At 31.2% G+C, this 14,412-nt stretch overlaps 1 protein-coding gene across 1 annotated transcript in view; it reads left to right on the forward strand.

Annotated features, from left to right (window-relative positions):
* The window catches only part of LOC140434766 (uncharacterized), a 108,067-nt gene extending 93,934 nt beyond the window's left edge, over positions 1-14,133 (forward strand). Inside the window, exons 5-7 of the mRNA XM_072523263.1 lie at positions 4,692-4,853; positions 10,258-10,360; positions 12,601-14,133. Coding sequence (XP_072379364.1) covers positions 4,692-4,853; positions 10,258-10,360; positions 12,601-12,696 — 361 coding nt within the window. The 3' untranslated portion in view covers positions 12,697-14,133. The remainder of the gene's footprint in view (positions 1-4,691; positions 4,854-10,257; positions 10,361-12,600) is intronic.
* The last annotated feature ends 279 nt before the right edge of the window (positions 14,134-14,412 follow it).

The raw sequence follows: 14,412 nt of genomic DNA on the forward strand, positions 1-14,412 counted from the left end.
CGTATTGTCGAGCAAAAGCTAGTCGTGCAACTCGATGCGCCAGGCGAAGTGGCGGTCCTGTAGCCATTACCCTAAAAGATAGTCCAAAAGAACGAAATCTTCTCCTGACTGATGTAACGCTAACATTGCGATTTCGTACTTCCTGTAGACGATTTCGATGCATAATCGCAGTTGAGGTCCGGTTTCGTAATGCCTGAAACGCAAGAAAACGGTCATCTCGTACCGTGGTCATTCTTCTTCGTCCAGAGCCATGTCGTCTGGATAGCAAACCCTTCTCCTTAAAGCGTTGAAGCACTCGTTGAACCGTAGAAAAGCTTACGCCAACAGTTCTTGCGACTTGCCGTTGAGTGTGACCGTCTTTCACAAGCGCAACAATTTGTGCCGTTTCAACAACAGTCAAGGGTATTTTTGGCAAAAAATAAACAATAATAAACACTAATGTTGGCACTAATAAACACTAATGGTGGCAATAATAAACGTTTGTTCGTTGCGGTTGAACAGAAAGTCGAAACACAAATGAGACATTTAAAACAAGCAGCAGTTACAGATACCGTTCATTTTGGGAAGTGTGCGCTTTCCCGCGAAATCGGCACTATTGAAATTATTTGTTGCAAAGGAAACCGCTAAGCCGACAACAATTCCCAGAAACATGTATTAGTTTGTATTTGTGTTATTATTATTTACGATAAAGCTCGTTAAAAATGAAATATCGGTGATTTTCAAGGTGACCCGGATTTTATGATCGCGAGTGTAATAAGCGAAAGGAAAAACATGCTCAGATAAAATATTGGTTATGTATCTTTAACTGTTTAAAGAACTTACACGTAAAAGTTAAATATTATCCATTAAATAAAGTCGTTCTACGTACGTTGCACTGGTCATAACGCTCATTTGGTCATCGGATTACTCTTAAACGTCGATCGGAACTATCGAGTATAAATCTGGATTCATCTCTAAACAGAACATTTTCCCAGTTGTCATTATTTCAGCTTGGTGTACATCTTCAAAGAAAGCTGAACTGCAAAACTTTTTAATGAAAAATAATTAGTATTTCGGAGATTTTTATACAAAAAAACAAAACTTACAAAGTTCTACACATGAAGCAATTTAACAAATTATATACCCTAAAGAGAATTTCCGAAGAGCATGGGCACATAATATTGAGACTTCCTCCCTATTTTTGCGTTTTCAATCCGATAGAGTTAATTTGGAACAACAAAAGAAGTATCTAATATTATCAAATAATACTGGTAGAAAAGAATCGCTAAAATTAATTAAGTCTATAAGTATTTTAAGTGCTTCCTTGTTAGTCGTTGTGTGGTGCATTTAATATTCCTACAAAGTACAAGTGTGATAATGAAAAAACCCTCGTTTTAAAAAAAGTTGTTATATTTTTAGGTTTTGTATTTTTAAAATAAATTAAAAAATGGGGGGACATGTTTACATTTTTTGCTAAATTTAAAAAAAATTTAACTGTATACTTATGTTAATTTTAGATTTAACTCCGTTTTTATAAAGTTCTTTCAGCATCAATAATTTTAGCAATATCAAGAATAATTATTACAAAAGCTATTTGACATTAGTTATTAATGCAATCATGCGGTAAGGGTAAAGGACCCTGTAAGGTGAACCTTCTATAACCGCATAAACCAGCGTGGTCAGAGAAATGGCCAGAAGTCCCCGTAACATGGGGAACGAAGAAAATGCAAGGTGCTCAGCCTCCGGCAATTCCTTCAAATCAGGCTCTGGTAGCAGTTTCGGAGGTAGGGAGAGATAGCGTGCTAAGAAAAACTGGAGTGGACCAAGCCACCTTCACAAACGACAACGGCAAATAATATGATTTATGGTAACATATAATTACCAGAATATTAATAGAGGTCGAAAAAGTGTAAGAACTTGAAAACGTGCTGAAACATATAAAATGAGATATACTTGGGTTATCCGAACTACGACGAAAAAGTGAGGAACAAATGGTACTTTCGTCGGGAAACTTATTTCATTATAGTGTTTTAATGGTGTCGTCAGATAATAGAACAAGTGATGGAGTTTAAATATCTGGGCATCACATTATCTAGCTACGAAAAACTCGAAACTGAAGAGGAAGATCAAGTGAATAGACCAAACAGAATAGACCAGTTTATGGAGTAATAAAAATATCGGCAAAGAAATAAAAGGGAGAATTTACAAAACAGTCATCAGACCAATAATGGCATACTTGGCAGAAATACGACCACAGAATACACCAGAATATGGAAAAATAAAAATATCGACAAAGAAATGAAAGCAGAATTTACAAAACAGTCATCAGACCAATAATAACATACTTGACAGAAACAAGACCTGACACATAGAGGACAAAAAGGATTTTACAAACAGCAGAAATGAAACACTTACAAAAATTGATGGTAAGCCACTATGGGACACAGCTAGAAGTACAGATAGGCGACGTAGATGCAAGGTAGAGAACATCAAGAACTGGGTAAGAAATAGAAGAATGAAATGAAATGTTCATATAAGCCGAATGACAGCAAATTGAGTAAAGACGGCAAGAGACGTTTCCTCAATAGGAAGACAATCAGTAGGAAGACCACGTAAACGATAGAACGACAACCTACTAGAGGCACATTGAAAAACAGACAGTGTCATGTCTACATAAAAAGAAGAAGAAGAACTTAAATTATATTTGTTATTTCCCTTTTACTGTTTTGTCTTATGGCTTTTCGGATTGAGCGGTTCATACATTTGTTTAATTACTTCACTCGTAAGCAATTAAAGTCGTATTTTTCGGTTAGAAGTTTTCTTTTACTTAAATCTTTTTCTTTATGGGTCATGACTATCGGGCAGCACTTCTTTTCCGTTTTTCTTAGTGCCTTTGTTAGGTCATTATTTTATTATCTTTTATTTCGTTTTCTAAGTCTTGTATATGCCTGGCTAGTGTATTTTTACGATTCGTTGTTTGCTGGAGAAATTTGTTTTTTCTTTCGTATTTTTAAGATTATCTTGGTTATTTCCAGTTTGACATTTACTCTTACTGTTTCTTCTCGCATTAATCTGTATCGCTTCCTATCGAAAATTTGTTGAGCTCTTTAATATATTATCTAATTATTTTTTTGTTCCCTATGGTAAAATCTATCTCAATTTTGACACTGCCATGTGAACTTTTAGTGAAAAATAGTGTTTTGTCATGGATAAACTATCCTGATTTAAGAAGTTTAGTAGTATTTGCCTTTGCATATTTCTGTCTCATATAGTCGCCCATATCATTGTGTAATACTGCTATTTCTACGTACTCATTAACATCTTTAATTTTATTATCCCAGTGAATATTAGTTGGAGCTTATGCCTGGATTACCTTAAGGTTATATCTTGCATTTATTTTGAAGATAAGGTAAACAATTCTCGGACTTGTGCTGTTAATTTTAACTATATTTTCTGTGTGTTCTATACGTTTATGTAATCCTATTCCATAATTTAAAGTGTCTTCTTCTTTTCTAAAATATAATAGTTGCCTGATTTAAGAGTAATTTGGGCTTCTCCTGTTCGCCTTATTTCGGATTACTGGTCTAATCCTTTATAACAGCTCAATCTTTTTGGGGGATTCTAAGCACCCCCTGTTCCAGCATTTGATTGACGGCTGTTTATTAGTTTCGTCTTTCATGGTAAATCACTTTTGGGGGTTTTAGTCACTAAATTGCTACTATTAGCGAGTTGGTTTGGATATAGAAGAAGAAAAGGGTGCAGGTGGGAATGCTTTGGGTTTGGACATGGTTTCCCTGGAAATTGGTGTCTGGAGAAATCCATGAGTTCGCGCAGTTTGCTATTTCTAAAGTAGATCTAAGACCAGCCGGGATCGCAGAGAAGTAGGTATCCATCCATTACACGAAAAATTGTGCTTCTTCTTGTTTAAAATCTGCACGTCAGCAGATAAATGTGCAAACTTGCTATCTACACTTTATATAGTTTTAAGCAAAATAAATTACTTAATAAGATACTAAAAAATAATTATTTATACCTACAATGCATTCTCTATTATTTCAAATTATTTATTTTAATAGTACAATTAGTAAACAACTATTTACTGTCTTTATTTTATTACAGAAAATAAGAAGTTAATCGTTTTCATAGTAAAAAGGGAATGGAAATTATTAATATTATTGAAGTTAGATATTATTAAAAATAAGTTTTATTAAGTATCAGATATTTAAATTTTTGAAAATGGCAAAAGAAAAACTAATATTTAATTTTTAAAATACGAAAATAATATAATATATAATAAAAATATAAAGAAACAAATTTACTAATGTAGAATCATATGAAAATATGCGTTATAATCTGCTGCCAAAGTTTATTTAGTTTCTTGAAAATCTTCATACGCTCAAAATGATCCGTAGAGTTGATTCGAACGCAATGGTTGTAATTCTAACAACTTCTTGTAAAGAGCACGTAATTTTCTTTGAGGTATGGGACTCGAGAAATAACTAAACCGTATTTCAGTTTTTAGAAAATTGGTTTTTTAAGTAACGTGTCTTTTTTTTTCTACTTATCATGTACAGTAAATAAATGTGTTGTAATTAAATATGAAAATCGCTTAAAACTTCACCGGATTAACACTTTTAGCCCGGTATGTTTTAAATATTATTAATTTCTCATTCAATAAAAAATACTTCATTTATAATAATTTATGTTCTTAGTTTGCAGAAACACGTAAAGAATGCTTCGGATGTTGAGTATCCAGCTTATGGTGTTACCGGACCAAATAAAGACATTTCTCCCTCTGGAGATCGTCGACTTGCACAATCTGCTCAAATGTACCACTATCAACATCAAAAGCAACAGATTATAGCCATGGAAAGGTAAGGCATATCTATTTCTATTATCCAACCTCAAGCTAAGATTCAAAGTTTTGATCGAGCTTAATAAATAAGTATATTGCAAAAAAAGGAGTTAAAAAGTATTAATATTGCAGTTAACAAAACGCTTTAGAATAACTGATATATTTTTTAAGCAGCGATATCTGTTGTATTCACTATTTTTATTTGACAAAAGTATGATGAAATACTTCAAATGATTTTGAAAACGGTTAATCTTATTGAGATAATTATTATACAAGTATATGCACCAATCGATGGAACGTCGGGAGAGTACAATTTTAAAACGATCTATAAAATAAAATGTATAAATCCATATAAGGTTTTTAAAGACAAAAAAAACTAACAGGGAACGTAGAAATATAGAGCGATATATTAGCGCGAATATTTTTAACGCCTGGATTTTGATTGATGTGTAGAGGGAACGATATTTTCTTTATGTGGGGTCTCCATGTCGAGGGTAACCGGATACTGTGATATCTTTTATTGAGACAATCTGGCCTTTTTTCAATTTTAATGGCTTCTCGGATAATTTTTTGTTGATAGAAGCGAATAAGAGCTATGATTCCAGAGTTTTCAAAATCAATTTTGTAAATTATATGAAGATTTTGTTGACTTAGAGCTGAAATTGAATCGAATTGCGAACAGAAATAAAATATTCATAATTTGTTCAGACTGATCTGATCGTATGTCTGATTAGATTGATGATCAGACAAGTTATGAAAGTTTTTGTTGCGGGTGGGGGGGGGGGGGGGGGGGTAGGGTGAAATATGTTGTCTATATTCCGCTTGATGTAAGAATTTTAATGATTTTGTCAGTGACACCTTGAATGTAAGAAAGAAAAGCTTTCGCATGATGAGAGTCTAAGTCTTTGGGTTGAAATTGAGTGGCAGACTGATGACTGTCGATGCTCTTATTGATGTGATTTTTACGATAATCGTTTTGGATGAGGGCTTGTTTTAAACTAGAAAGCTTAGCGGTGCTACTTACATAATCGCTAAGGCGTATTGATCTGAGGATAAGGGTATTATTGACTGTATTAATTTGTAAAAGTGGAGAGAGCTGTTCGAAATACATATGAAACAAAAGATAAATGGCACAATGACGCCTCTAATTGTTTTATATTTAAATTTACTTTTATAGTGTAAGAATTTCTCTTTCATCTCGACAATCAGAAAGCGTTAAAAGAAAAAGGCTAAAAGCATTTTTAATAGTCTTTTTACCATGATGAATAAACACTGTTAGAAAGTACATTTAAGTAATAAACGGTCAAGCAAAAATAACCCCTGGGTCTATAATTCGATAACGTCCATTCTTTAACACTAAGAAGTAAACAAGGTCACTGTGAGAGCACCTATCAGCCGGTCAGACAAAAAAGAGCTATCTTATATTAGTTCCTCGCTTCAAAATAAAAATGTCTGATTCCGCACTGCTGCCACAAAGTCGCGAGGTACTTGACCACGATAACTCGTCTAGCTCCATGGATTTCACTATAAATTCGAATCTCTCGGACTTGTACTAATTTCCTCAAGCAGTAACAATATAAAGGCATTTAAAAATATGCTCCAAAAATCTTCCATATCCCAGACAACCCCTGCATAAACGTTAAAAACCGAACGGAACTACAAGGTCAAAATATACTTAACACTCTTATTCGTCACGAGGAAGTCCAGAGTGACCCGATTATGGCCTCCACTAACGACAATTCGATCAAAGAAATGTTTAATTTCAGTATAACGACAGTTCTGGGCTCAAATAGCATCCACAATAGATGCCTTAAAAAACTCCCTTTAAGTATATTAACCCTAATTACTTCTATATAATCAATGCTGCCCTAAAACTTTGTTATTTTCTAAACTCCTAAAAAATTCAAACTACTATAAAGATTTCGAAAACAGGCAAACTCCATATAAACCTTGAATTGTACCGACCCATCTCTGTTTTAAATACTCTAGGTAAGGTATTCAAACGTGTCCCAAATAATCTAGACTAGAGACTATTAACCAATATAGTAACACTTGATCATAATAATCTCGTAGTAGGCACGTTTCTAGTCATTAAAGCTTTTGATCAGGTCTGGCACCCGGGCCTTATTAGAAAATCAGAACAAATTAGACTGCCACTCTTATACATAAAATTAGAGAACTCATATCTCACAGATAAAATGATAAGGCTAAAAGATGCAGAAAGACTAAGCGAACTTTTTACTCTTTGGTAGGGGTTCCCCAATATTTATTCTTGGCTCGTATATTATATGGTGTATACACACAGCTTCACACGTCCCCATCTGACATTCCTTAAAACCCTTCGTTATGCAGACGTTGCAGTAGTTCTGGCTGTTGGCAGGGATCCTACGATATTCAATCATTAGAAACAACTAAACCTCGTCGAAGATGGTGTATAGATTGACAAATAACACTAAATGCCAACAAGACTCGGGCAATTGTTTTTAGATATCTAAAATACAAACCTGGTTTTAACCCAATTTGAACTCCCGACGGTGTGTGTGAAGTCACTGAAGCTCTACTTATATAGATTTTTGCTTTTGTACCTTTAGTAAAATGTACTAATAACTTTAAGGTTTCTGTATAAGAAGTTGCCAAAATGTGTGATGGACTTACGGAAGCAAATATTTTATTTCATCAAGTATAAAAATTAATCTATTAGATTTTTCTTAATATTCATTGCAGCCAAAGAAAAGATGGTTAAGATCTCCGTAAGATATTTTCCACGGTGTGACACTCAAACTAAATTTGACAGTATCCTATTTGGGTGTTAAATTAAATAACGATAAATTGGGATACCAATATTAAAACTACCCTCAATTAGGTACGCAGTCGAGCCACACTCTTGAAAGCTATTAATGAAAAAAAAAATAAATACAGCGACGGTTTTTCATATATACAAAACTTTTATAAGGCCAACAATTGAATACCGTGCATATTCTATCGTGCTTAAGCTTAAGTGTTTACACTGCTTAAACGTAGACATTTAAATAGTCTCCTAGTTGCAGAGAGAAAATACTCCGTAAACTCTGCAGAAAGATATATCATTATCCCTCTGAACTGCTCCACAATACAGCTGGCATCTCTCCCATAACCTTCCAAATCCCATCCTCAGATACGTTTTGCGAACAATTTGGACTCCCAGCACTTGGGCTCAAAATGTCCTTAAGACACTCTGCCAGCCTTGGAGACATCTAGTATTTAGGCGATCTAAACACAAAATACCATTTCTACCCGGAATTTTATTAACTTTTTTCGATCCACAACTTCCTGAAAAATATTATGATGTTCTCAAAAACACTTTACATTGGTTTTCTCTAGTCTCCAATCTCATTCCATAATGATACTTGTCCTACCTATTATTTTTTATTTGTCACAGCTATACTCCACGTGTTGGACAAAAATTCGACATCTCTGAAAAGAGCTCCTTCCAGATCGGTCTTCAGCTAGCGTAGACATCCTTCCGATCAGAAGTTTCACTATGTTTATATTCAACAAATCGCTTTAACTTATTAATATAAAATACATATATTTAGTAGAAATAAAACTGAATGACAGTAAAACTTTATGCATTGTGTATTACAATATTATTATAAATGTATACTACTGGTATAAACCAAACCTGCTTTAAGTTTAAAATAGGATAATTCGCGGGAGTTGGTTGTATATCATATTAGTTAGAAAACTAGAAGATCAAAGTAAAAAACTTCTGTTATAAGTGATATATTTAATTCTTCTTCTTTTTTTTTATACAGTCATGACTCTGTCGGTTTTTCAATGTGTCTCAAGTAAGTTGTCGTTCCATCGTTTTCGTTGTCTTCTTACTGATCGTTTTCCTATTGAAGGACCGTCTCTTGCAGTCTTTACTATTTTATTTGTTGTCATTCGGCTTAGATGATCGTTCCATCCCACTCTTCTATTCATTAACCAGTTCTTGATGTTCTCCACCTTGCATCTACATCGTATACTGTACTTCTAGCTCTGTCCCATAGTGTCTTACCATCAATTTTTCTATGTCTGCTGTTTCTAACATCCTTTTTGTCCTCTCTGTGTCAGGTCTTGTTTCTGCCGCGTATGTCATTATTGGTCTGATGACTGTTTTGTAAATTCTGGCTTTCCGTAGCTAGATAATCTGATGACTAGATTTTTAAACTTCATCACTTGTTTTATTATCTGACCTTCCAGCTCCAATTTACATCTTAGTAAATTTGCTGTTGTAAGCATGCATTTTGTCTTTTTTGGGGAAATTAACATGTTAAATTTTCTAGCGGTTATATAAAATTGGTGCAGCATACGTTGTAAATCATCGCCACTTTGAGAGAGTAGTATTGCGTCGTCCGCATAGCAGATTATCTTAAGTTGTTTTTCTCCCATATGGTATCCTTTTTTAGTTCTTACTTTTTTTTATAGTAGTATATTTAATTAGAAAATTAAATTAAAAATACAAATGGATTATGTATGTCAAAGTTCAGAACGTTTTCGGACCAATCAATTTATGAACTGAACCTGAAAAACAAGTATTTCCACTAAGTTAAGAAAAACGTTCAAGGTGAAATTTTCACTGTTAAATGCAAAAATGAAGTTTAGATTACTTAATTTTGGAGTACTTGCATAAATACCTTGCAAAACCAAATATCAGTTAGATTAACATTAAAGATACCATACTTAAAAGTATTCAATTATACGGAAAAATGCCAATACAATTGGATCACTAATCGGGAACCATATATCCTTACTCTAAGTGAAATTTTTTTATCCGAACTTTTATACGGGAGTTTTCCAACTAACTTGAGATACCGGTAATAATAATTGACTGTTTTAGTGACAATGACATTCGGAACAACATTGACAGTTCGTTTTTAAAAAGTAAACCAGGTCAAGGATCCAGCTATTGATATCTGTGTTATAATTTTATGTTATTAGATTTTCCAAATTAAAGACAATAATTATTTATTGTATTATTTGTTTTTATTTTATGAATTGACTAAAATTGATCAGTCGTATTTAAAGCTGACATTGAAAAGAAACGAAAGAGCAGACTATGTGATAATAAGAGAAAAAAGTGAATTAATAATAAAATAATCGGTTGAATAATAATGTGAAGAAAGTAAAGTTAGAGATGAATAAAGTAATATAAGGAAAAACGAAATCTGTTTTATCATAACAACTAGACAACTAGTTTATTTTAAATATAACTAATACCGAGAAATGTTTATTGGAAAAGTATAGCTATGCTTTAGTAAAATTCCAGTAGTTTAGAGTAAAAAAATCTTTTTTCTCTTACCCAACGAAGCTTACCAAATCTTTTCATAAAAAAAGTTTTCCGATTTACGCGCTTTAAATTAATGTTCCCATACCTAACAAAATTTTATTATCAATTTTAGAGCTCCGCCCGGAGACAGGCATGGGTCTGTATCTGAAGCGGAAAGCGACGAGGAGAACGAAGAGGGTGATTACACAGTTTATGAGTGTCCAGGACTAGCTCCCGTGAGTATAATTCGCCCTTTCATTTATTACCCTCGCACGTACAATCAAATAAATTAGATATGACAAATCTACACTAGCGAAACAAGCAGTAGCCGTATAGACTGGATATAATTAAATTATTGAAGGTTCAGTTCGCTTTAATAATTGTCTTAAACAAGCTTCTATGACGGGTTTAATGAGAAGATAAACGTAATTAAAATTTTTGATTTCTAATCAAGAAGTTTCCAATGCTCTTACAACATTCTATTTTTTGTAAATTACTTTTTATTTGTTAAGCAATCGGCAAATTTGGAAATTACTTTAAAAAATTGGTTTACATAATTATAATACGAGTATATAAAAGTTTATACAGGTCTAATTAAATTACAGTATAATTACGTGTATGGATGTATATATATATATATATATATATATATATATATATATATATATATATATATATATATATATATATATATACAATATACACAGAGTGCAGCAGATAAACGGCCAATTAAAAATATTTCGAGAACTAAAGGTCCCTAAATAAAAATTGGAATGAACAAGTTTTGTAGAGTGACCTATTTAATGAAAAGATTTTCGTCAATTTGCTACTTCCGGTTATATCAGAAATTGCTTATAACTTCGTTTTTTTTAATTGGACACCCTGTATATTTTATAAATATTCACGTTATTCTGAACAGTTTTTGTTAATACCTTCCTATACCTATTGTGAACCGTTTTTATATGGTTATTATACGAGTTATAATGATTTTTATATGAAAATTACTCTTTTCTACTACGTATATAAAGTTTGATACCCTCTAATGTAAATTGAATAAAAGTTTATATTCCTTATCAACTTATTAACCAGATACAGCATTATCGTTTACAGTGTACAATTGCCTTTTTCGTTATACAGAATGCTGTTGAAATTTGCATAAAACCGGCATCATAAATTTTCGCCTAATTTCTTTTTTTCAAATGGGACACCCTGTATATTCACCATAGGTATAGACATTATATGTATTCTCTATACCTATCTCTTGCAGTTTTAAAATAACTTAACTTTTGTCACAAATAAAAATTTTTTTCGTAGAGTGTTAATTTTCGTAGACTAGTTAATTTACAACTGTCATATTGTAAGTTAAAAATTGAACAATTAAAAAGATTCTATCAAAGAAAATAGGCACGAGCTTATTAATGTAATAAAATTTCAAGATGTTACCATCAACACCCAATCATTTATGAACGCTTTTAATCAGATTTTCATTAGTAGCTCTTAATATTGATTCTTTATCTATTTCGTTAAGAATTTAAAGAACTTTAGTTGTTATAGCTTCCTTAGTAGTGACAGGTTCAGAGATCAGCTTATTTTTAACATATCTGCAAATATAGTAATGTAACGGTGGTCTAAATTCAAAATAGTCCATTATTATTTTGTCAAGGAAATTAGACAAATTATTATTATAACTGTCACCCAATAGCATATAACAAGGTTACTATTAGACCATAGAACACACCACCCAATAAGAAGCGAAACGAAGTGCATTTTCGTAATCCAAATTTCTGTGAGGATCCGCCATGTTCTAAATAGTCTGCCAACCTATAAAAACTGATGTTTGTTTACGTATTGAGAAGTATTGTTTCATGTGTGTTGTTTAATAGAAAAAAAAAGAATAATACTGTTCTACATATTTTTGTATATACATATACATATTTAAATACCTTAAAAAAGTATAATAATATAAAAAAAAGTATAATATAATGGTAAAAAAAGAATAATACTGTTATACATTATTTTGTATATACATATACATATTTTAATACCTTAAAAAATCGAGAAAAAGTAATATAAATCAACTGATTGTCATCTATATTTTGAAATTAGCTCTCAAATTCAATCGGTTTTTATTGGTTTTTTAACGTACTAAAATACTTGTCCCACATTTTCGTCGACGAGCAAAACAGCAAAACATTCCCAGGATAATCCGTTTGCGTCTTTATGAAATATGTGGAATAGAAACTAAAAATGTTGCTCCCCAGAATCAAACTTATGGACGATGTACTTTCTGCAGCACTAAAAAAAGTCTTTGCACCAACTGTAAACAATTTTTGTATCTAGAACATTATTCAAAAATATTCTATATACCTATTAAAAACTATACACTATGTTGGAGCTAATTGGAAACATTTATAATAATTTTTGGTAAAAGTAAAAGTAAAAAGTAAACAAATAAAACGACTTTTATGGTTTTCAGACGGGCGAGATGGAAGTAAAGAATCCTCTATTCCAAGACGATCCTACTCCAGCACAAACTCCTGCTACTAAAGCTAATGAAGAAGAAAAGAAGTAGAGTGACCAGAATATCATCGTTTGAATATAATTTAAAGATTTTATTAATATATTTGAAATTTTATCATCAGTTAAAGTGTTCTAGAAAGTGATATAATTAACAAATTTATATAGAAAAAAATATTCTATTAGAAAATTTAAGTCAATAAGATTATTTTTTGTAAAGTGATTCACTGTCTAAAATAATTGAACTTGTTTTTAGAATAAAAATTTATTATGCTTTGGCCTGTTTAAGCATTTAAATAAATATTTATTTATATATAATTGATTGTGTATGTTTTGATTTAATAACATTGCGAAGATCGTTCGTTTTTAGTTCAGTTTTTTAGTTTTTCATTATTTTGGGTTACGTTGATATTGTTAAATTAAACATAGCAAACCTTATTACTAAATATGTCTTCGAAGAAAAAAAAAACATTTAAATTTTAATGAATAGTCAATAGCTTAACCACACATAATATAATTTTAATTTAAAACACCATCTAAAACTTACAAGAAATCCCTTAAAATCAAAAGGGTTGATTTTGTAACAAGAGAAAAATATGATCCATATCATAAGGTAAATTAATTCAAATCTTTGAAAAGTGTAATATTTGTATAAATGCGAATTCGATCAATCACTATGCAGTGAATAAATCACTACCAAATGCTTTTTTAAGAAGTTTTCAAATAATTATAAAATATTGATTCAAAAAAATATTTACCATTATAACCAAGAATAAAGATCTTTTGAAAATATTAGCAATATTTTTATATGAGGTGTTAGTTCGATATGTAAAATTATACTATGTTTATTATTATAAATATACCAGTGTATTTAAGATATTTAGATTTTTCGTAACTTCCATCCCTTCGTTTCTTTTTATTTCTGAATTGTTCTAATCCTAAATATCTCTATCTTTGATTCTTTCGAAATAAATGAACATGTTATAAGGCCAAGATAGAAAGTAACTGTAAAATATAAAAGTATGAAAAGGAAAGAAAATGTGGAAATGTCTTGTTTAACTAAACGTGGGAAAAAAAATTCATAATCACGATATTAAATAAACACAGGCGAAAAAAATTCGTTTTAAACGTTTAGCCAAAATTTAAGAATTTTGCTTATTTGGGTCATTTGAATTTATTGTAGACCTATCCACACTGCGACTTGAAATACGCTTTCAGCATGAATAAATCTAATATATTTATTTTAGATTTGCATTTAAGTAATACGTTGTATTCTATATGTATCATAAAGTGAATCGCTTTACAAAAAATATTCCAAAATATATAAGTCTATCCTATACATATATAAAAACTAGTCTACCAACTTATCGCTAAATATCTATTGCAATGTATATTAAAAAATCAGAATTATTATTTAAAAAAATGTATGTCAAAACGACCCTTTCGATGTTACATCACCTAATCAAAATAAATTATATGGAAGCATTCAATATCCCTTGTTTTATTTTTATTCCCATATAATTTATTTTGATTTTGACATTTTCTAACCCGTATCTTTTAGTCTTTCATGTACTTAATCCGTATAAGAATATGGACAAATTAAAACAATAAGTTATTTTTTTAGTTGTAATTTATTAAAATGTAATATACAAAAATACATATACAAAATCGAATAAACCAATTTTATTATCGTAAAAATGACGGTAACGGTGGCACACAGCGTGATTTACAGAAAATACCTACAATATGTTTAACAAAACAAGTAAATCTA

Source organism: Diabrotica undecimpunctata, chromosome 2 (genome assembly GCF_040954645.1).
Source record: "Diabrotica undecimpunctata isolate CICGRU chromosome 2, icDiaUnde3, whole genome shotgun sequence".
Lineage (NCBI taxonomy): Eukaryota > Metazoa > Arthropoda > Insecta > Coleoptera > Chrysomelidae > Diabrotica > Diabrotica undecimpunctata.